At 37.9% G+C, this 20,883-nt stretch overlaps 1 protein-coding gene, 1 long non-coding RNA gene and 1 other non-coding gene across 4 annotated transcripts in view; 2 read left to right on the top strand and 1 right to left on the bottom strand.

Annotated features, from left to right (window-relative positions):
- LOC143690131 (uncharacterized) overlaps window positions 1-20,883 on the bottom strand; it is a 176,639-nt gene that overhangs the window by 65,435 nt on the left and 90,321 nt on the right. The window lies entirely within an intron of this gene.
- On the top strand, window positions 16,342-16,448 carry LOC143643100 (U6 spliceosomal RNA). The gene has a single exon (XR_013156137.1). It is a non-coding gene; the product is annotated as a U6 spliceosomal RNA (small nuclear RNA).
- On the top strand, window positions 19,197-20,728 carry LOC143690130 (DNA repair protein XRCC4-like). The gene has a single exon (XM_077168109.1). It carries the CDS (start codon window positions 19,303-19,305, stop codon window positions 20,293-20,295), a length of 993 nt encoding a protein of 330 aa, XP_077024224.1. The 5' UTR covers window positions 19,197-19,302; the 3' UTR covers window positions 20,296-20,728.

Raw genomic sequence — 20,883 nt, 5'->3', positions numbered from 1 at the left:
TAGCCATAATCGTAAAACATGAATATTCATTCCTCTATTGTTTCTATGTTCAGTATTCAATTTTTGGCAAATCTTTTATCTGTCTGTTTACATGTAAAAACTCCCAAACAACAAAGACCATACTGTTTGAACTTGCCCTTTTTTAAGGCACCAATTGTAAAAATGGGCACTTTTAGACCATGGGGACTAAGCAAAGCAATCAAATGCCTTTGCCTTCTTTAAGTATCATCTCTACTTGGTTTTTTGGTGTCTTTGTACACATTTCCTCTACTTTGATTCTCTTCCTTTTAACTTTTTATTTTGAAATAATTTCAAACTTACAAAGAAGTTGCAAACAGAAAACTCCTTTTTACCCCCACAAAACTACCCAGATTTACTAACTTTTAACATATTGCCATATTTGTTATATCATTCTATCTATATCTGTCTGTCTTTTAATATATTTTTCTAAACATTTGAGAGTAGATTGCATATCCTATGCTCCTTTATCATTTAATATTTCTGTATATATTTCTTAAGAACATGAATATTCACTTATGGAACCACATTAAGTACAGTTATCAAGTTCATAGAACTTAATATTAATATAAAGATTGTGGTTTATATTCCAATTTTTTCCAGTTGTGCCAATACTGTCCTTTTGAGCATTTTCTCCTCCATTATTAGATCCAGTCCAGAATCATGTGCTGCATTTAATTGTCTCTCTTTTTTTTTAATTGTAGTAACATATATATAACATAAAATTTCCCATCTCAACCACCCCAAGCATACAGTTCAGTGGCATTGGTAAGGTTCACAATGCTGTGCTACCATCACCACTATATTTTGATTTTCATTTGAATAGGAGAGTGAATAGTGAGAAAGATAGTTTATCATTGATTTGAGTAATTTATAATATCATTATATTCCCACAAGGTACAGTTTGATTGATGGCCGGTAGGGTCACTGAGGATTTGGGGCAGGTTTAATTTAAAGGTGAGACTTGGGGAGAGCTACAAATGAAGAGAGGCAATGATTTCATAGCATGTTCTTCCCTCTCTGATCAAAAAGGCTTGCTCATGGATCAACCCGAAAAGCCCTTGGATTCACGCTCCAATCAGCGTGATGAAGTAAATAATATAAATTATAATGCTGTAATGAAACTCAGTGGCTCCATATTTTATGAGAAACAGTAATTTACCAAAACACACCAAAAAGGGACATGTCAGGGAAAACAATGCTGGATACAGGTAGAATTAAAACCACTAAAAGGTAATATCCAAAACAAAACATGATAAATTGAACTAGTTCAACTCCACTTCTTGTAGTAGCTGTACCCTGGATTGTTGGATAAAATCTATCCAAACATGGAGCTTTTTAAATAACTAAAAATTGTCCTAAGAGAAATTTTGCAAATAAAAAGTTAAATCTCCCTCACAGTGTTATTTGGAAATAAGAAGAGAACAGTTCAGCATGTTGAGCATCAGCCAATATAGAGCATTAGTTTAACTGAAAGCAAAAAGCTGGTTATGGAAAGGATAAAACACTTGAAACCAAAGCACATTCACAATAAAGGGTCAAATAATATTTTTGTGGCAGAAGAGTGAAACTAACAAGAAATTAGATTGGTTCCAGAATTATAGATGCATTACTGCCTTCACCAAGACAGCCCAGGTTTTGAGATGGATACTTGGAAGTTTACTGATGTAGTAGAATATTTTTGGCACAGGTTATTAAATTAATTAGTAGAGAAAATATAATTTCAATATTCTCTTTTAGTGGAAAGGCTTCTGTATAGTCTGATTGGAACAACCATTATGAAAAAGTATTTTTTTATGAACTTCCAGAGGCTGAACAGTAGCTAAATGAGAAATACATGAGACCAGTAAGTAAAACTTTCCCTGACGTCAATACCTATTTAACAGACATGAGATGACAAGTAGCAAGTCTGTGGGGCCTCCCCCACAATGTGGATTTGGTCCTCTAGAACCATCTCTACTGCTATTTATGAGAAACCCTCGGAGTCACATCAAATGCGCAGATATTAATACATAAGAAGAAAAAGTTCTCGGTGTGAAGGAATACATAGCAATATCAAATTACCTGAATTCAAAGAAATAAAGGATTTTCATTTCTCACCAGCTACTGCACACCTTCAAAGGTTAAATCACTTACAAATTTAGAAATTCACCTGCATCATATCAAGAAATGCTCCAAATGAAATCCTTAAAGAATAGATCAGTAAATCCATTTTTCAAAAAAACGCCCTTGCAATCAATTTGTCGAGGGTGTCTGAAAAGAGTGATTTGTGTCCAAAACCTCTTTCCATAGAAAATAATTACATTTCCATTCTGTTTCATGGCTGATAGGAATAGCCAGTATTAATACAACGAATTTTGTGTGGTTTGATCTTTACTTTTCATGGAAATTCACAGAACAGCTTTCCTGGTATGTTCAAAATAATGACCATACTAACTTTCCTACTATAAATCAACTTTTTATCTTTGAAGGTATACCTACTACCATTTTGATTTCTTCTTAAAGAATCAGATGAGAGGAGAAAATAAAAAAATAGAGTTTAAATGTACCAATTAATCTCTTTAATTTCATGTCATCAGCAATTGTGTACTCACTCAATTCCTCCTATGAGGAGGGCACCAAGGAATACAGAACATGAGAGTTAGGAGAAAGAATGAGAAGCTGGAGACTTGAAAGCAAAATACATTATTAATAATAATGATGTTAAAATGCAAAGTAGCAAAAAGATGGAAGCAATTCAAGTGTCAATCAAGGGATGGATAAACAAAATATGGCATATATACTCAATGGAATATTATTCAGCCATAAAGGGAAATGAAATCTTGATACATGCGACAACATGGTTTAACCTTAAACATCACACTGACTGAAATAAGTCAGACATAAAAGGACAAATATTGTATGAACTCATTATAAGAAATAATTAGAACAAGCAAACTCAGAGTGTCAAAACCTAAAATACAGGTTACCAGGAGACAGAAAGAGGTAGTGAATAGGAAGTTAAGGCGTAAAATGAACACAGTCTCTATTTGGGGCAATGGAAAAGTTTTGATAGCGGATGATGGTGATAGTAGCACAACATTGTGGATGTAATGAATAGCACTGGATTATATATTTGAATGTGGTTTAAAGGGGATGTTTGGAGTTGTATATGTGTTACCAGAATAAAATTTTTTTAAAAATCCATGGAATGACACAATGCAAACAGTGAACCCTAAATTAAACCATAGACTATAGTTAATAGAACAATTATAAAAATGTGCTTTCATCAGTTACAACAAATATACAATGCCAATGCAAGGTATTAATAACAGGTATAAGAGAACCCTGTATTTGATATATAATTTTTCTGTAAATCCACAACTTCTTTAATTTAAAAAAAAAAATTTTAATGCAAGGTATTATGTCGACAAGGGCAAAACCATTTGGTCCAAAGAGTTCCAGTTAGGACTAGAAGGATGACAAATAATGCAATGAGTATTAAGGAATGAGAGAGAGCACAGGCTGCTATTCTTCAAAGGATTTTTGAAATAGTACTAGAGGGAGGCAGCTTATTGCTTTCTTATAACATCCTTCCGCTCACCTTTCTAAATTGCCACTCTATTTCCACCTCAGTTTATCCTTCATTACCTCGTATGTACCAGCAACTACACTAGGTACTGGAAGGATAGAAAATAAAATAACAGAACCCTGTCCTCAGAGAGTAGAGCAGGGGAGGCAGTCTCCTAATTCAAAGTGTTGAGGGCAGTAATGGGTTAATCAAGTTACAAAAAAAAAAAAATGGTTCTGCCTGGAAGTTAGAGATGTCTTCAAAAGGCAGAAACCAAGTTGAGTGTTGAGAGGGGAACGAGAGTGCCATAGAAGAGTTGGGTAGAAGGCCATCCCAGCACCACAACCATGCAAAGTTTGCAGGGCATGAAGGAAGGAAGGCAGGGGGCTCTCCGAGAGTAGCAGGAAGCTTGTTGTGACTGGGCCTGTGAATGGGGTACAAAAGAACTGATGAGCAGCCATTCTTGGGCCAGAATGTAAAGAAGGTTGTTTATTTACAAATCTGTTTCCTTCTCGGCAATGAAAGTTCCTCAAGAAAAACAGCTATTTTTATTCGTTTGTTTATTTTTATATATTTATTCATTCATTTTTTACCCTCAGCATTCTCACCCAGTAGGTCTATGAGAAGCTAAAGACAGAAATAATACCAAATACTCAATCTATTGTTTGGTATTGTTTTAAAATTAATCCTTGTGAGAAAAAAGAAACACATATGTAAGTATTTGTATGTTGGATATTGACTTGCAGTACTAATTTCAGTTCTTAAATAGGGCAATCTTCATTGTTCTGAAAAGACTAATGTATAATATGGGATAAAGACTGCATTTATTAGCAAGCATTTCACTTAATCAGTTTGATAGTTGCTATTGGCCAGACAAGTGCTTATGAATTATGGCATTGCTTTTGGCAAAACTATTTATCTGTGTGACACGATATGTCACTTTTGAACTTCAACTTGACATCCATAAAATTACATTTTCATCAAACTGAAAGATCAAGCTTTCTGTGCTGACTCACTTGGGTCAACATTTTGCAAATGTCTGGATTTAGCACTTGAACCATAAACCCTTTGTGAATAATTTTGCACACTGATGTTTGATAGCCTAGGGCACAGATCATAATTTCTGAGCAGAAGAAAAAGCGTCAAAGCAAAATGCATCTCCTTTCTGCGCATAGGATGACCTACTCCAAAGTGCATTCTCATCAGGTCATTTTAAAATCACTGGATAAACTAAATGGTTGCATTCTAAAAGAGAGTAAACAGCATCAATGGCATATATTTTAATTCCTAGGGGTTCAAAAGGAAGTTTGCCTCCACTGTCAGGAAATTTTCAGTGGTGTAATAGGCACTTACCACAATTTGGGTTGATTCCCTTCTGCAAAACAGACCTAATTTTAGGTTCTTTAAAAATAAGTAGGGCAGGCCGCGGTGGCTCAGCGGGCAAAGTGCTTGCCTGCTATGCCGGAGGACCTCGGTTTGATTCCCGGCCCCAGCCCATGTAACAAAAACGGAGAAACAGAATACAATAAAACAAGAAAATGTTTAAAGATGTTTCCCTTTCTTCCTTCCTTCCTTCCTTCTATCCTTCCTTCCTTCTCTCTGTCTTTCCTTTAAAAAAAAAAAAAAAAAAAAAAAAAATAAGTAATGAGGTGAAAATTTCAGGACTGATCAAAACACCTAGAAGTGAATCAAAGAGCAATTCTGTCCTTAATTCTCTACTCAAAATAACATTGCACAGATCTAGGTGTCACTGCTCTCATCTCAGCCTTCTGTTTGTGAACTGGATTATTTTTTCATTTGCAGGTTTGGACTTCTCACCCTGGTATGTAGTTATAGAGGGTTCAGCTCTTTGGACAGAAATGATTGGCTATGGTGATGTCCAGTCATGACTCCATTACCCCATTTGAGGGTTATTAAGTAATCAGATTCCTCACTGATCTATCCTCTATACCGTGTGAAGGACAATCTGGCACCATTTTGAACAAAGATTTTTTTACAGTAATTTTGCAAGTATAACATAGCCTATTTGGCATGATAAAGTAAAATTTGTCTTCCTGAGAAAGGTGCAATCAATTTTGGTAGTACTTGCATAAGGACAATTTGTTAGCACCCCATCTTTCCCAAGGAAAAGGGAGAGAAAAATTAAACATGGTGATTATTAGTGTGACTTCACTAAGGATCTTCTGGATTAAATGGAGACTTTTCCATGACAGGTGGAAAACTCTGAAGGCAAATCTTTGGGAAGTGTACTGCCCCAGGAAGCACCTTAAATTGCAATACTATTGACGGAGATGGCCAGTGTAACTAAAGGTGAAGAGAAGGTGTCCAGGATTTGAGAGATCTCTACAAAAACTACTCAGATCTGAACTGAGATGATATTGAATTCTTGGTAAATGGTTGAACTTGGTATCAGAGAGTCAGCACTTATAATAATCGTTGACAAGACTTGCCATAAACCATTTTGGTAATACTGGTATAGACCTTGCAGATTCTCAAATGTCAAAAGGACAAGCTTCTAGGTTAGGGACTGAGAAAAAGATATATCATTTATAGTATTTTCTACTACAACTAGCAGAAAATTCAATTTGGTCTGGTTTCAACAGCAAAGCAGATTTATTAGTTCCCTTAACTAAAAAGTCCAGAGGCAAAGAGGGCTTCAGGGTAGGTTTAATGTAGCAGCTTAACCATATCACAAAATACCCAATTTCTTTCCATCTCTCTTCTCTGCCTCCCACAGGGTTAGCGTCACACTAGGGTTCACTCAATTATAGTCACAAGATGGCTATATCTCCCAGGACTATGTTGCTTCTTTATTCAAGGTCAGGGGCAAATTGCAGCTTTTTAGATACCACTTACGAGAAAATCAGGTAAGCTCCCTATGCTGGTTTAAATCTGTTGTGTATGCCAGAAAAGCCAAGTTCTTTGATCCTCATTCAGTATTGCTGGGTGGGAGCTTCTTGAGTATTTCCATGGAGATATGACCCACCCAATTGTAGATGGTAACTTTTGATTAGATGGTTTCCGTGGAGATGTGTCTTCATCCATTCAAGATGGAGTTGCTTACTGGAACCCTTTAAGAGGGAACCATTTTAGAAAAAGCTTGAGAGACCACACAGCCAGAGATTTTTGGAGATGAAGAAGGAAAATGCCTTCGGGGGAGCTTCATGAAACAAGAAGCCTAGAGAGAAAGCTAGCAGATGTCACCATGTTCACCATCTGCTTTTCCAGTTGAGAGAGAAATCCTGAACCTCATCAACCTTCTTGAACCAAGGTATCTTTCACTGGATGCCTTAGATTGGACGTTTCTATAGTCTTGCTTTAATTTGGACATTTTCACAGCCTTAGAACATGTAAACTTGCAACTTAATAAATTCCCCTTTTTAAAAGCCATTCTGTTTCTGGTATATCACATTCTGGCAGCTAGCAAACTAGAACACTCCCTTTCCAGAAATTCCCAGCAACATCTTCTAAAGTCACATTGTCACGAATCATGTGCCTATCCCTGAACCAATCAATGCTACCAGTAAAAAAGGTAGAGATCTTATCAAATCATAGACTTTGAGTCTAGAACTAAGAATTTCTTTCTTCTAGAAATCCGTTTCCATGTTCTTCACCTTAGGCCAATTTCAAAAAGCAGACTGTGCTGAGAAGACATCAGTAATAGGCTTTGTCTCCAAGGCTACATTCCAGCTACATATACATGAAAACTGTAACTCTTTCTTCGCCAGGAGGGAGTAAACAGCCAGAGGTGCCCGGGAGGAATTTAGGGAATCAGCTTTCCTCAGCTGCGACCTCATCTTCAGTTGAGTCTCTTACCGCCTTGCTTTTGCATGCACTAATGTTAGCTTGGGAATGAGATTCTTCGATCCTACTAGGCTTTATTACTAGGCTTTAAACACTTTGGATTGTAGACTACTACATAAAAGCCCTCTCTTCACAAAGTTGCTTTTTTTCTTCTGTTTTCAGTTTCAGGCGAAGCATTCCCTTTCAGTAAGACCTTATTAAGCTTGCAAGAAATAGTCAAAATACTAAAACATCCTCAATTTTTTCAACCAATTCTCCTAATACTGCTGCCTTTATAAACAAAAGTTCTAAATACCAAATTACAGCAGGCCTAAGGTTAATTAGCTGTTTCACTCCTGGGAATAAAAATTAGATAATTTTCCAAGTTTGAGCATTAAGACCTTGTTGCTCTTTGCTCAACTTCTTGGACTCAGCCAATTCTACCTTTTTAAGTGTATCTATTTAAAATACTCCCATTAACAGTTACAAACAACAGAAATGGATCCAGGCAATTCTAAATAAAAAGGGAATCTGTGGGGAAGTTATGAGGTCCCATGGAATCAACAGGAGGTTAGGATAATAGGTAGGAAAATGAGTATGGGTTCTGCTTGTTTAACAGAAGCCAAATACCAGTGACTTAAACAAGATAGATTTGGGGTCTTAGAAGAATGGGGTTTAGGGCTATTGACTGATCTACCCAGGTTCCTTCTACCTGTTTTTCCATTCTCTAAGGTGCTGTCTCCTTCTGCAAGGTTGCATCACCAGCACCATACCAGGGGGCCCGCCTCAAGAAAGGAAAAAGAAGAAAAAGCCATTTGTTTTAAATATGCGAACTCAAACTTGTGCACATCACTCTCACTTGATGTCAATTGGCCAAAATTTGTCATGGGATCACTCCTAACTGCAAAGAAGCCAGAAAAAAATCTAGCCTCTAGCTAGGTAGCTAAATGCCAACCTAAAACTTGGTATGCAGGGGTTCTATCCCTAAAAGGAAAGGGGGATAATGGGTGGGACGGATCTGGAGCTCAAGAGAGCCAAGAAGCAGGAGGTACAACGTCTTTGAGCAAGAACAGTCCAGCTGAGCTACTACACCTGTCCTGTAGGACACACCACCATTAACATAAGATATTTCCTCTATTACTGGCATAAATAAATTTTAAATGTCCTTTTATTTTGGAGTCACTCACTGGAGATCCAAGACTCTGGACCAGAGTATCTGATGGTCCAAACCTAAAATCATGTGCTTATGCTCAGGCAGCCAAGAAGTGGTGAGAAGGAAATCCTCCTCCACCAAGACTGCACGTGACCTGGGAGTCCTCAAGAATAAGAAGGGAGATTAGATACTGGTGACCAAATAAAAATGACAGATGTCTACTACAGACATGGATATAGTTTTCCCTCAGCTACCTTTTATCAAATCATATGGTTAATCTGGTTAAAATCAATAGGTCTTAGAAGGATAATTGTCCTGGTTCATGGCCTGGTGACCAGAAAACAAGTAGACTTAACAGCAATGAACTCCACTGCCTATAGGAGACTCATGGAAATATTTTATGAATCAGGGAAGGAGCCTCGAGTTCTCACATATGTCCAGGGAAAAAGCTTTCACTTCAGTTCAGAAAACAATTTTCCTTCATCTAAATCAATCTTAGAAATCATCACAATCCATGTCTCCAGAAAAGAAATTCTCTGAAAATCTTGCTTAAGCGTTTTGGTTAATTAAGAGAACACTGTCATTACAGCCAACCAAATCTGTGAGTAGGACACTAGACTTGGTAAAGACACAGATAAAAAGGAAGATCCATTTGCAGCAGTGTTTCTGCTACTCATTTCTGTCCCAAATAACCAGCAAACAACAGGGAGCCATTGTGAGTGACCAGGTGATTTCTCCATGAGGCTGATGTACCTCTGGGACAGGAATGGATACAGCCCCCAGGCCTCATCAGGACTCAGGGGAGCAGGGTCAGAATTTTATTCTCAAGCTTTGGAGCTCAACTACTTTCCCTAAAACTTTTCACATCATGTCCCAACAAAGAGAGTCTCTTTCACTTTAGGGTAATTATTTGAACTGGGTCAAAATTAAAAGTCATTTATTTAGGACAAGTTTTTAAGGCATTGCCTTGTTTCCTCTTCAGTTGATCATGCTACTTTAATAGGACACAATAAATACTTGTTAATGTGCTTTATTTTGCAAGGTATAAGACAACTACAATAGCAAATAGTGGCAGCTGTTTGTATATACATATATATTATATATATATATATATGGTATGTAGAATAATACATATAATAAAGGCAGTTATATTTGACCCATAACAGTGTACATATAATTATGTTCCCACCTCACAATAGAAACACACATGTTGTACAAAATTGGGGCAAATTATCAACAATAGTGATTTTTTCATGTAACCGTGTATATAGCTTAATGTACACCTTCGCTTGGGAGTTCATGGTATAAAAATAATTGCTTGAAAAATAAAAAAAAAAATTCTGTCAACTGATGATTTATAAGAATGTAGATTTTTTTCACTGTACATGCATAGACACAGTCCTACAGTGAAATTTCTGTACGTGCTATGAATTGTAATGCTCATATAAGAACATGAACACCTCTGTTGTAATTTTCCCACATACCCTGAATAATTGAACTGAACTAGTTAACATTTAGCTGACATTAACACCTGTTTGAGACATTATTTCAGCAAGGATTGGTTATTTTCTTTTTAACCTTTTACCAAGGGAAAACACAGACATAAAAAGAGAAAATACTCCATCCCTTCCTAGTCTAAAGACAGTCTTCCTCCAGGAGTTAGTCATAGCAATCAAAAGTCACCTTTTATTGTTCATTTACCATGGACCAGGTACTGTGCAAAGTGCTTCCCATACTTTTCTTCATTTAATCCTTCTAACAATCCCTCACAGGTGAGCACACTGGGGCTCAGGAGGAGCACATGACCTGCCCAAGTTCACAGAACCATCAGGCGGTGCAGCCAAGATTTCAGCCCTGATGTGTTTGACTCAAAAGCCCGAGGCTCTTGACAGCTCCACTCCAGCCTCAACTAAAGTATGCGGAGCCATCCGGAGAGATGTGGCAAAATCAGTGAGGGCATCAGGCCATTTGGAGGGGTGCTGTGTGTCTTTGTTGGGGAGATTGCATTTCTTTTCTTACTGTTATGTCAAGTATAAACCATGCCTTAGAGAAGGAGACCCAATGATGCCAGTAATCACTTACATGCAGGCTCTGTCTAAATATAATGCACATTTATTTTTATTCCTCAAAATGACCCTACAAGCTAGGTATTATTGTCAGCCCTAATTTACAGATAATAAATAGAGAGCGGGTGAAATTAAGTAAATTGCCTGAGGTTACATGGCTAGCAAGTAGAAGAGCTGGGATTCAGATGCAAGCCGTCCGGTGCCAGGGTCAGGGAGGCAGGCACCACTCTAATCGAGCTCTCAGAGTAACAGAGCTCTCACTTCCACATTTCCACCATTTCTTTGTAAACCAGAGAGTGATCACGGCTTTTGGAAGTCGCTTTGCTATTTGAGGTTTGGAAATAACACAATCCTTTGCAAAGTGTTTGGGGATGTGAGTTAAATGATTCAATTCAATAAACAGATGATCTGTTTATATACCCATATACATTTTTATACAAAACATTCTGGACTTGTATGTTCTTTGGGAAGATAGAAAGGGGAAATTAAAAAGGGGGGAAATCTCACAGTAAGAAAAATGTAATAGTCACAATAAAATGGTTTTTTAAAACTATATAGACTCCAAGACCATTCTTTAAGTCAGATAATATCTAAATGGCTATAGGAAGATGAATAAGACTATACATTTGAATTGCAGAGAATTAATATTTAATTTGGTGTCCATGGTACATTCTCAAGCACAGGAAAAGGTGATTTTAAAAAGCAAAATAAGGAGATTGTGCAGTTCCCATAGTACTCAATTGCTGCGAGCCACCTCTAGGGCCAGATTTACATGAGTTAATCAGTCAGTTAATTCATTAATTTATCCACCTATATGAACCCTTTTCCTAATATAATCTCATAACCTTTGGCCCCACAGACTCAAACATGAAATGGAACTCGTACAAATCAATTAAGTTGCTGCACATTGGCTACCTCAGTTGAATAAAAGAAAATCTCTCCTCCAACAATGTTCCAGTGCAGAAAAGAGAGGCTGGGGACTGGAAGAGAAGCCATTTAACTAAATGCCCCCTCCCCTGATTTAATTGTATTGCACTGAATTGACCAACAAGACTAAAATGAGAAAACCCTTCCAATATTAAGAAGTGAATATATCCATTGTCTTTCATACATGATTGGCTTGATTCATTTTGGAAAGCAATGCAGAACTAAGCAATTCAAATATTTAAGCAGATTCTTGGGAGAAAAGTGGTCTTGTCAAATAGCAGAAATCATCTGGCAGTATGATAAAAGATGCACAGGGCAGAAAACTGGGATCCTAGGAACTAAAAACAGGCCAAAGACAATCCAAAGAAATAGAAATAGCAGAGCTCTATTTTATATTATTATCATTGCAGAAATAAAAATGACTATCATTTACTGAGTACTTACTATATGTGAAGCACTTGCTAAGCCTTATGGGCAATTTAATATATTGAGACAGACACAATATCAATAATAAAACAACCTGGGGTCATATTCTAGCACCTCCGCCTGTGTAGCTTTTTTGACATTCACTTCCCTTGTTTGTGAAAAGGGTCAACAACAATAATGCTTATCTGACTGAGTTGCTATAAGGGTCAAATGAGAAAAAGAAACATGTGGCAGAGATTGCAGTAAGGATTCCCATCTTTTAGCAAAGCACGTGGCTAGCTGGAATAGATATGACATTTCCCAGACTTCCCAACAGTCGTGTGGGCATGTGACTCTACCATGGCCAGTAGAAGCAAGTGGAAGTGTTATGTGGTATATTCTTCATTACTCATTCTCAAGAGAAAACATGTGAATGCTTTCTCCAGACTGCTGTCCAGAACACAGGGCTGCCATCTTGGGACACGAGGTTGAAGACACACCATTAAGTCAAAAGACAGAAGGGTCTTGAGTCCCTGAGACCAAGGAAAGGCACATCCTTGTGCCATCCACCCAACTTCTATCTTGTTTAATTCACTGTTTCTCTTTTTTTTATATACACCTCTGTTGTCACTGCTGCTGTAGCTATAAAAACTATTCAAGCATATTTCTCACTACGGTAGTAGAGAAAGGCTAGAGTGAGTAGGTTTTTCTAGCCTAGCAGACAAAAAGGAAACCAGACCTTCTCAAAGATAACTCACATGTCCAGGTTTCTCTGTATCTACTCTCACCTGGTCTGGATTCCAGCTAGAAGATGCTAGGCTACTAGGGTCCCATCGTTGTGCTTACTCCCACAGAACATGAGCTCAGAGGAAGAGTCCAAACCACATGACTTCACTAGGGGAAGTTTAAGGCTCACTGAAGCACCCAGGCAATGCAGCATAAGCAATCTGCAATCACCTGGGAGAGGGAAGCAGTAGTTGCCTGGAAACAACCCAGCATAGGGATCCAATAAATGGATTTGCTATTGGAAATAAAGGCCATGAGCCTGACCAAAGGAATGGCCAAGATAGCAAAGAACTAACTCGCTCACCCTCTGCATCGGAGGAGGCCCACCTGCCCACCCTGAGCACACGCTGTGAAAATGAAAGGTGGTGACGAGTTCCTGATGTCAGTGTGTGTCCCCTCCCAGCTTCATACTCCTCAACCATTTCCTAAGTGTCTGCAATCAAACTAGCCCCTCACCCCGTGCTCCCTCACTCCCCAGAGGTGCCACAGACTAAGAGGCTTGTCATTTGCCTTTATCACTGTGATGATCAGTCCAGACTGCTGGCCAAGGAGATGTGCACCAGTCTGAAATCAACAATATGACATTAGGCAAGTCACTCAATTTCTTCAACTATAAAACTGGAGGATTACCAATGTTCTGAAGCAGCTAGAAGGAAAAATCTGAGCTGATGGTATGGTAGCCCATGACAAACTCTGGGATCTGTCCTGTAACTACTTGTTGAACAGTGCTTTGAAAACTATTGCCTTTTTACTTTCTTTGCTTTGTATATATGCCACATTATAAAACAAAAAAAGTTTTTAAAAAATTGGAGGATTAGAAAATCACCTGCTAATGCTCCTTCCGACACCAGGGTCAGTGATCTGTGCAATGTCCCCTCAGAACCCAGAGAGCAACCCTAGAGGGAAGCAACAGCCATGACTGGCCTCAGGGCCTTGGAAATGCTTCTCATCAGAAACTGGCACCGTGCAGATTCTGCCTCCTTGTGATCTTTACTTTGAAAAAAAATCCCCTGCCACTTCTCATCAGAAACTGGCACCGTGCAGATTCTGCCTCCTTGCGATCTTTACTTTGAAAAAAAATCCCCTGCCGCTTCTGCGCACCGCACATAGTCCACTCCACTCTCACCTAGACTAGCATCAGGCACATGTGTATAATGTCCTCTCACTCCCATTTCCCCAACTTTTAAAGGCACCTCTTCTGCCCTAGGCCTCAATGTTCCTATATGTTTCTAGGTCATAAGAAGGATAGAAGGTTTTTACCCAAAGCTCTGCCTGGTGAACTCCTGCTCATCTGCAATGGAAAACTCAGTCTCACCTTCTCTGATGACAGAGAAACCCTACTAGATGGTTTCAGGCTCTATCTGCTGCATCCCAGGTGCCCATGACTCTGTGATAAGATATGAAAGTTTGTGATGTAATTATATGTTAGTACCTGTGTATATCCAGCTAGACTAAGAGCTCTATAAGGACAAGAATCATATCTTATTGCTTTATGATTTCCCCAGCTTTTAGAAAAGCACCTGGACATATAGCAGGAGCTTAGAAAATATTTCCTGGATGAATGAGTGAGTGAATGCTCTACTATTATCATTCAAATATACTTTTAAGATCGAGCTTATCTTGGAAAGGTGATAATGGTAACGCGCTGAGTAGACAATTACATAGCCCTATATGTTGTTAACCTCCTATATGTTGTGATACTTTCTGTCATAATTTAAGCCACTTTCCTTTGTTAGGTCCTCAGTGAAGATGGAAAAGAACAAATCAGTGCCATCCATGCCTTACTGGCATCACTGGGAGTTCTCAGGTTTTCTTTCAGTCTGTAGAATGATCATCTAGGAAATGCAGTAAGAAGGATGTCCACTTAAGAGGTCATTCTTTAACACTGTTTCTTCCTTGAACTGGAGCCCAGTGCACCGGGGACCAGGCAGAAGGTGGTAAGGTGTCACCAAGAATACTAATGAACTGTGGGTTTTGTCTTTATAGTCCTTAATAAATTACTGGAGAGTTTCAGCTTCTCAAGTGCTCTGGTGCCCTAGAAATGGGCATACCACCTGGGACACTGAAGGTGGGAGGTTTGCCAGACCTAGTGACTGAACTCAAGAGAATAGAAAATGAAAATGGTCTGAGAAAAGGTTTTGTTTTTCCTTAGCTCCTAGGCTAGAGGCAGAGGACATTACTGTCATTCAGGAAAAAGGAGAAAATAAAGAAAAATGGTAGTAATGTCAGTAAGGGATGGAGAGAGGGGTCCTCCCTCTCCGTCTTGCTAATACCAAATGTGTGAACAGGAGAGGAAACCTGAGAAGTCTGCTTGGAGCAAGAGACATAGCAGGAGTAACCCAATAGAGAGCAGGGGTCCCAGGGAGAGTGGCATTGGTGCCAATGCAGTCATAGGATACAAAATTTCTTGATCCCTTGATTAATCCAAAGTGATATGGTGGTTATTTAAAAGAACAGTTTTGTAAAGGATTCTCTTTACAAATGCAACAAACAGGTGTTTCTTTTATCATTTTTCTTTGATAAAATCTCTTTTTATTAAAGTTATGAAGTATGTAACAACATGGATGGACCTTGAGGACATTATGCTGAGTGAGATTAGCCAAAAACAAAAGGACAAATACTGTATGGTCTCACTGATATCAACTGACATTAGTGAATAAACCTGGAATATTCCATTGGTTAAAAAAAAAAATCTCTTTTTATATAACCATGAGTCCAAAGAGCTCAAAAAACCTTTTACAGTCCATCCTTATCTACCTTCCAAGGCATGCTATATGCAGTTCCCCTATGTCTCAAGATTTATGTCCTTTCCCCTTGTAATGCCTCATATCCTTGCCCCTCTTGGACGTCTATACATCCTGCAGGACTCATCTGCCCCTCCTCTGTAAAGCCTTCCATCATCTCTACAGTAGGGTTAAAGGGCCCCTCCAACATATGAGCCATTGCAGCCTTCCTAATGCTGTGATGCTGCTGTTTCTCATTTGCACATGTTTTCCCCCACTAAACTGTGAGCTACAGCTGGGTAGGGATCGCATATCTTTATATCTCCAGCATTTAGGACATAGATTCTAAACAAATTACAGATAAATTAATTAATTTATCAACAAGTAACCCATTGTCTAGCTGAAGGGATGTATACCATGATCTGAGTGGTCATCCTGATAAAAGATTATATATTTATGTTTTTAAAGAAAAATGAAATGTTAGCAAATATCTTAAGCTACTTTATGTAAATAGTCTACACCTGATGCAAAAATCTGATGATTGTTAAACACTTACTTACCCAGGAATTCCACCCCTATGTTTATACCCAAGAGAAATGGGAACACAACTTTGCAAGTGAAACCATTGCCCTCCCCCCTATGTGGGACATGACATCCAGGGATGAAAGTCTCCTTGGCAGCATGGGAGATGACTACCATGGAATGTCATCAGGGATAAGACTGGCCCTGGCACCTTGGCCCTGGCACTTTGTTGTTGGCATCAACAATGCCAACCTGACCAAAAGGGGGAAAAGTGTAATAAATAAGGTATCGGTGGCTGAGAGAGTTCAAATAGAGTCAAGAGGTTTCTCTGGACGTTGCTCTTATGCAAACTTCAGTTAGACATTGCTACCTATCATAACTTGTCAGACCCCAACCAAAATCATTCCAGTGCTTGCTTCGGCAGCACATATACTAAAATTGGAACGATACAGAGAAGATTAGCATGGCCCCTACACAAGGATGACACGCAAATTCGTGAAGCGTTCCATATTTTTAAAAAAATCATTCCAGCCAATCCTAAAGAACACTTAGGACAATATATAAGATTCTACAAAGGTTTTATGCACTAGGGTAACTTTCCAGAAACCTACAGCCTCCAGGTGGGTCCCGGGACCAGATAAGTCCTGAAACCTAAAGGGGCCAGCCTTTCCAGAACATCAGCTAGTTCCAACTCCCTACCCTTTATTACTGACAGCCCTTCTAACATGAAAAAGTTAGAACAGCCATAGTCCAAATACTTCTAAAGAGTGGGAGAAAAATCAAAGGTGATGGTGGAGTTATACAGAGAAGGCAAGGTTTAACAAATGAGTAAACCTTGATTTACATGAGTAAACAAATGATTGCTGAATCATTATATTGATATTTCTTTTAGTTTTCAGTATCTTAGAGCAGCTAGAAGAAAAAACCTAAATTGTGGAATTATAACCCATACCAAACTCTGAAATCTGTTCTATAACTAATTGCTGTGCTGTGCTTTGAAATTTATTGCTTTTTGTATATATGCTATTTTTCCAAAAAAAAAAAGTCGATTGTGATAAAAAATATATATTTATTCTTTCTAGCCTCCAATGTTCTGGAGCAGCTAGAAGGAAAAATTTGAGCTGATGATATGGTAGCCCATGACAGACTCTGGGATCTGTCCTGTAACTATTTGTTGAAAGTGCTTTGAAAATTATTGCTTTTTTCTTTCTTTGCTCTGTATATATGTTAAATTATATAATAAAAAACTTAAAATAAATAAATAAAAACCAAAAAAAGAGAAATGGGCACATAGGTCTACACAAAGGTTTGTACATGAATATTCATAGCACCTTTATTCATCACAGCCAAAAGCCAGAAACAAGCCAAAGGTACATCAACAGGTAAATGGATAAATAAAGCATGGAATGATCATACAATGGAATATGATTATTTATTCAGCAATAAAAAGGGCCAAACTGTCAATATATGCAACAACATGGATAAACTCAAAACAGATGTTTAATGAAAGAAGCCACTCAGACAAAAAGTAAATACTATATTATTCTATGCAAGTTAAGTTGAAGAATAAGCAAAATTTATCTACAGCAGTTGTCTTGGGTGGGAGAAATTGACTGAAAACGGGCACACAGAGAACTTATGAGGATGATAAAAATGTTTCCTATCTCAACCTAGATAGTGATAACACAGATGTACATATTTGTCAAAAGTCATTGAACTCTATACTTCAGATCTGTGCATTTTACTGTATGGAAAGCATTCCTCAAGAAAGAAAAAACTGGGGGAATACTGTTTTGTGAGAACTATGTACTTCAAGAGTAAGGCTCTGAGCATTTTTCTTTGGGAGATGGAAAACCTCAGCTATGTGCTATTTGAGACATCACCTCATAGGAGAGAAAATATGACATTATGCCTAGTGTAATGACAGTGCAAAATATAAACCCTTTTAAAAATGACAAACTGTCAGTCTACTGAGGAATCAAAGAGAAAAAAAAGTGTTGTTCAAAAGCCTTCATTAAAATTTCACTTCTGCTTGCCTGTCATAATAGATTTTAAATCAATTCTCTGATTATGAATTGCCTATTATAACATTGCCTATTATTTTTAGCCTCTTTTTTTATGAGTGGAGAAAAATATTTTAACTTGAGGAAGCAATCAGGGAAATCTGATTGCAGGTGACAGCGAACAAAGGCATTTAATGAAGCTGCAGTGATTGGTAAGTGCTTTGAGATCTATGAATTAAGAGCTATGAAGCCATGTGCCTGGTTGCTCAATAAGAGAAAGCTTTCATTTTCAACAATCTGCACAAAGCTTCAATCAGCAACAGCAATAAATGAATTTATCCAAAATTTATATCTTCTATCTGCTTATAGAACTCAAATACATGTTCTCCAGCCCTTTATTACTAGTGAATACAGCAGATTCAGAAATTTGCACATGTGTATGCACACATACATACACTTACCTTGCACCCATTAGGTGGACTTCAGAGCCATATTCCACATTCTATTACTTATTAGCTCTGTGACTTTGAGCAAGTTACTTAATCTCTCTGGTTCATAAACTCCTCATCTGTAAAATATAATAACAGAATGTACCTCAAGGTTTTTAACCAGATAAATACGATTACATGTTTAGAACAGGGTCTAGCTCATAACAAATCTCAGTAAATGCTAGAAAAAAAAGCAACCATACAATGGAACTTTAGAAATGGAAGAGACCTCAAACATCAGGTGAGGCTACCAACGCATAGAGAGAGTGACTATCGAAACTCACACCGAAATTTAATGGCGGGACTGGTACCAGAAAACTAATTTTCTGACTGGGCCAATCCTCTTTCCAACATTCCTTCTCTTTTCCCCCTCTGTCCCCCAACATTTACTATACCAGGTACCCATGCATAAAAAGACACTAGAATGAACAGAGTCAAGACACCCATATTCTACTCCCAGGCTGACCACCTCTCTGACCTTCTGGTTTATCTTTTGTGAAATGAAGGGTTTGGAACTGTGTGATTTCACAGGTCCTAATTAACAATAGCACTCTATGATTCCATTGGCAAGTCTGAACTCCACATCATTTTTATGGGGGAATTGTGGGACAGGAATTGCTTACACAGCTTTCTATCTCTGGTTTGACTGTTTAATCACTTTGTAAAGTTGCTCAGGCACTTTACATAAATATGCTCAGGCACATTCCATGTGTAAGGGCACATGGAATGTTTTATGGAGAAAAGCAGTAAACAAAAAAAGGTAAGACCCTTTGCCGGGCACCGGAAGTGGAGTCACTGAGAGGAAAGTACTAGTCCTGTAGAAGATTACCTTGGTACTTTTGAATTTAATTACTTTGGGAATATAAAGGTGACCTGAAATGGAGAGAAAAATAAGCAGAATCTGTCTTGCTTCAGAACCCAATATAATTCATTTTCTACAAGTATCTTGGAAGAAAACATTAGATTCTGGTTTTGCTATTACACTTACTGATGGTCAGTCAGCATGGACCGGGACAGTTTCTGAATTAGAAATTTCCCAAGAAGCTGGTGACATGGCAATGGAAAAAGAGAAATATATTGATGAGCTGCGAAAAGCGTTGGTGCTGGGAGCAGGACCGGCTGACGCATACAAGTTTAATTTTTCTAAAGACTCTTGTCATTTCTCCTTTGAGAAGAACCTGAAAGATGTTTCATTCAGACTTGGTTCCTTCAACTTAGAAAAAGTTGCAAGCCCAGCTGATGTCATTAGAGAACTTATTTGTGACTGCCTGGACACCATTGCAGTAAACCAAGCCAAAAATGAACACCTGCAGAAAGAAAATGAAAGGCTTCTGAGAGATTGGAATGATATTCAAGGACGATTTGAAAAATGTGTGAGTGCTAGGGAGACTTTGGAGAGTGATCTCTATAAACGGTTTATTCTGGTGCTGAATGAGAAGAAGGCGAAGATCAGAAGCTTACATAAATTGTTAAATGAAGTTCAAGAATCGGAAGAGAACACCAAGGAAACTTCAACTTGCCCTCAAATGAGTGCTGACAGAGAGGCAATCTATGATGAAAGTACTGATGAGGAAAGTGAAAAGCTGCCTGATCCTTCTTTTTCAGCTCCAGCCACTTTAAGAAAAGATGATTCCATTATTTCAAGTCCTGATATGACTGATATTGCACCAAGTAGAAAGAGGAGGCAACGGCTAGAAAAAAATCTTGGAACAGAACCTAAAATGGCTTCTAAGGAGCATCAGCTTCAAGAAAAGGAAAAGCTTGATCCTTCACTGCCTCAGACCTTGACAAAGGAGCACACCTCAGCTGAAAACATGTCTTTAGAAACTCTAAGGAACAGCAGTCCAGAAGACCTCTTTGATGAGATTTAGCTGTCTTCAAAAAGTGCTTTGATGTTCACATGACTATGTTTTCTGTTCATTTCTTTAAACTGAGAAGGCAAAGTTTCAGCTCAGCAGCATCTATTTCTGCACCTTACAATTTAATGACATACACCCTAAGTTGAAACCATTGTGCAAAATGGATTATACACATATATGAAAATATGATTTGATGACTGATACATTATTATAAACTATTCATTCAGCATGCCTGTAATTACATAAAATTTCAGACTTTTTGTTGCAAAGTACATATTTGTCTTATTCAATTCACACACATATTATATGTGGTTGCTGTCTAACATCCTGTCTACAAAGAGTTTGGAAATAGAACAAAGAAATCATCTTTTTTAAAAAGTTTGCATTTCAAAATATGACTATTAAAAAAACGAGAGATTTAATTATATCCTGACCATCATTTCTTCTCCAATCAGTTTTCTCAATCCAGTAAATTATGCTACCACTTACCCAGTTGCTTCAAACTAAAAATTCAGCATTCTTCTTTTGTTTTCTCTTTCCCAATTCCCCCACATCCTGTAATTTAAAATATATATATATATCTTTACTGACAAATCTTCA

Source organism: Tamandua tetradactyla, chromosome 7, assembly GCF_023851605.1.
Source record: "Tamandua tetradactyla isolate mTamTet1 chromosome 7, mTamTet1.pri, whole genome shotgun sequence".
Classification (NCBI taxonomy): domain Eukaryota; kingdom Metazoa; phylum Chordata; class Mammalia; order Pilosa; family Myrmecophagidae; genus Tamandua; species Tamandua tetradactyla.
This window is presented reverse-complemented; position numbering and strand designations above follow the sequence as displayed.

Coding starts and splice junctions, on each gene's coding strand:
- LOC143690130 (XM_077168109.1), top strand. CDS start 19,303: ATGGAGAGAAAAATAAGCAGAATCTGTCTTGCTTCAGAACCCAATATA.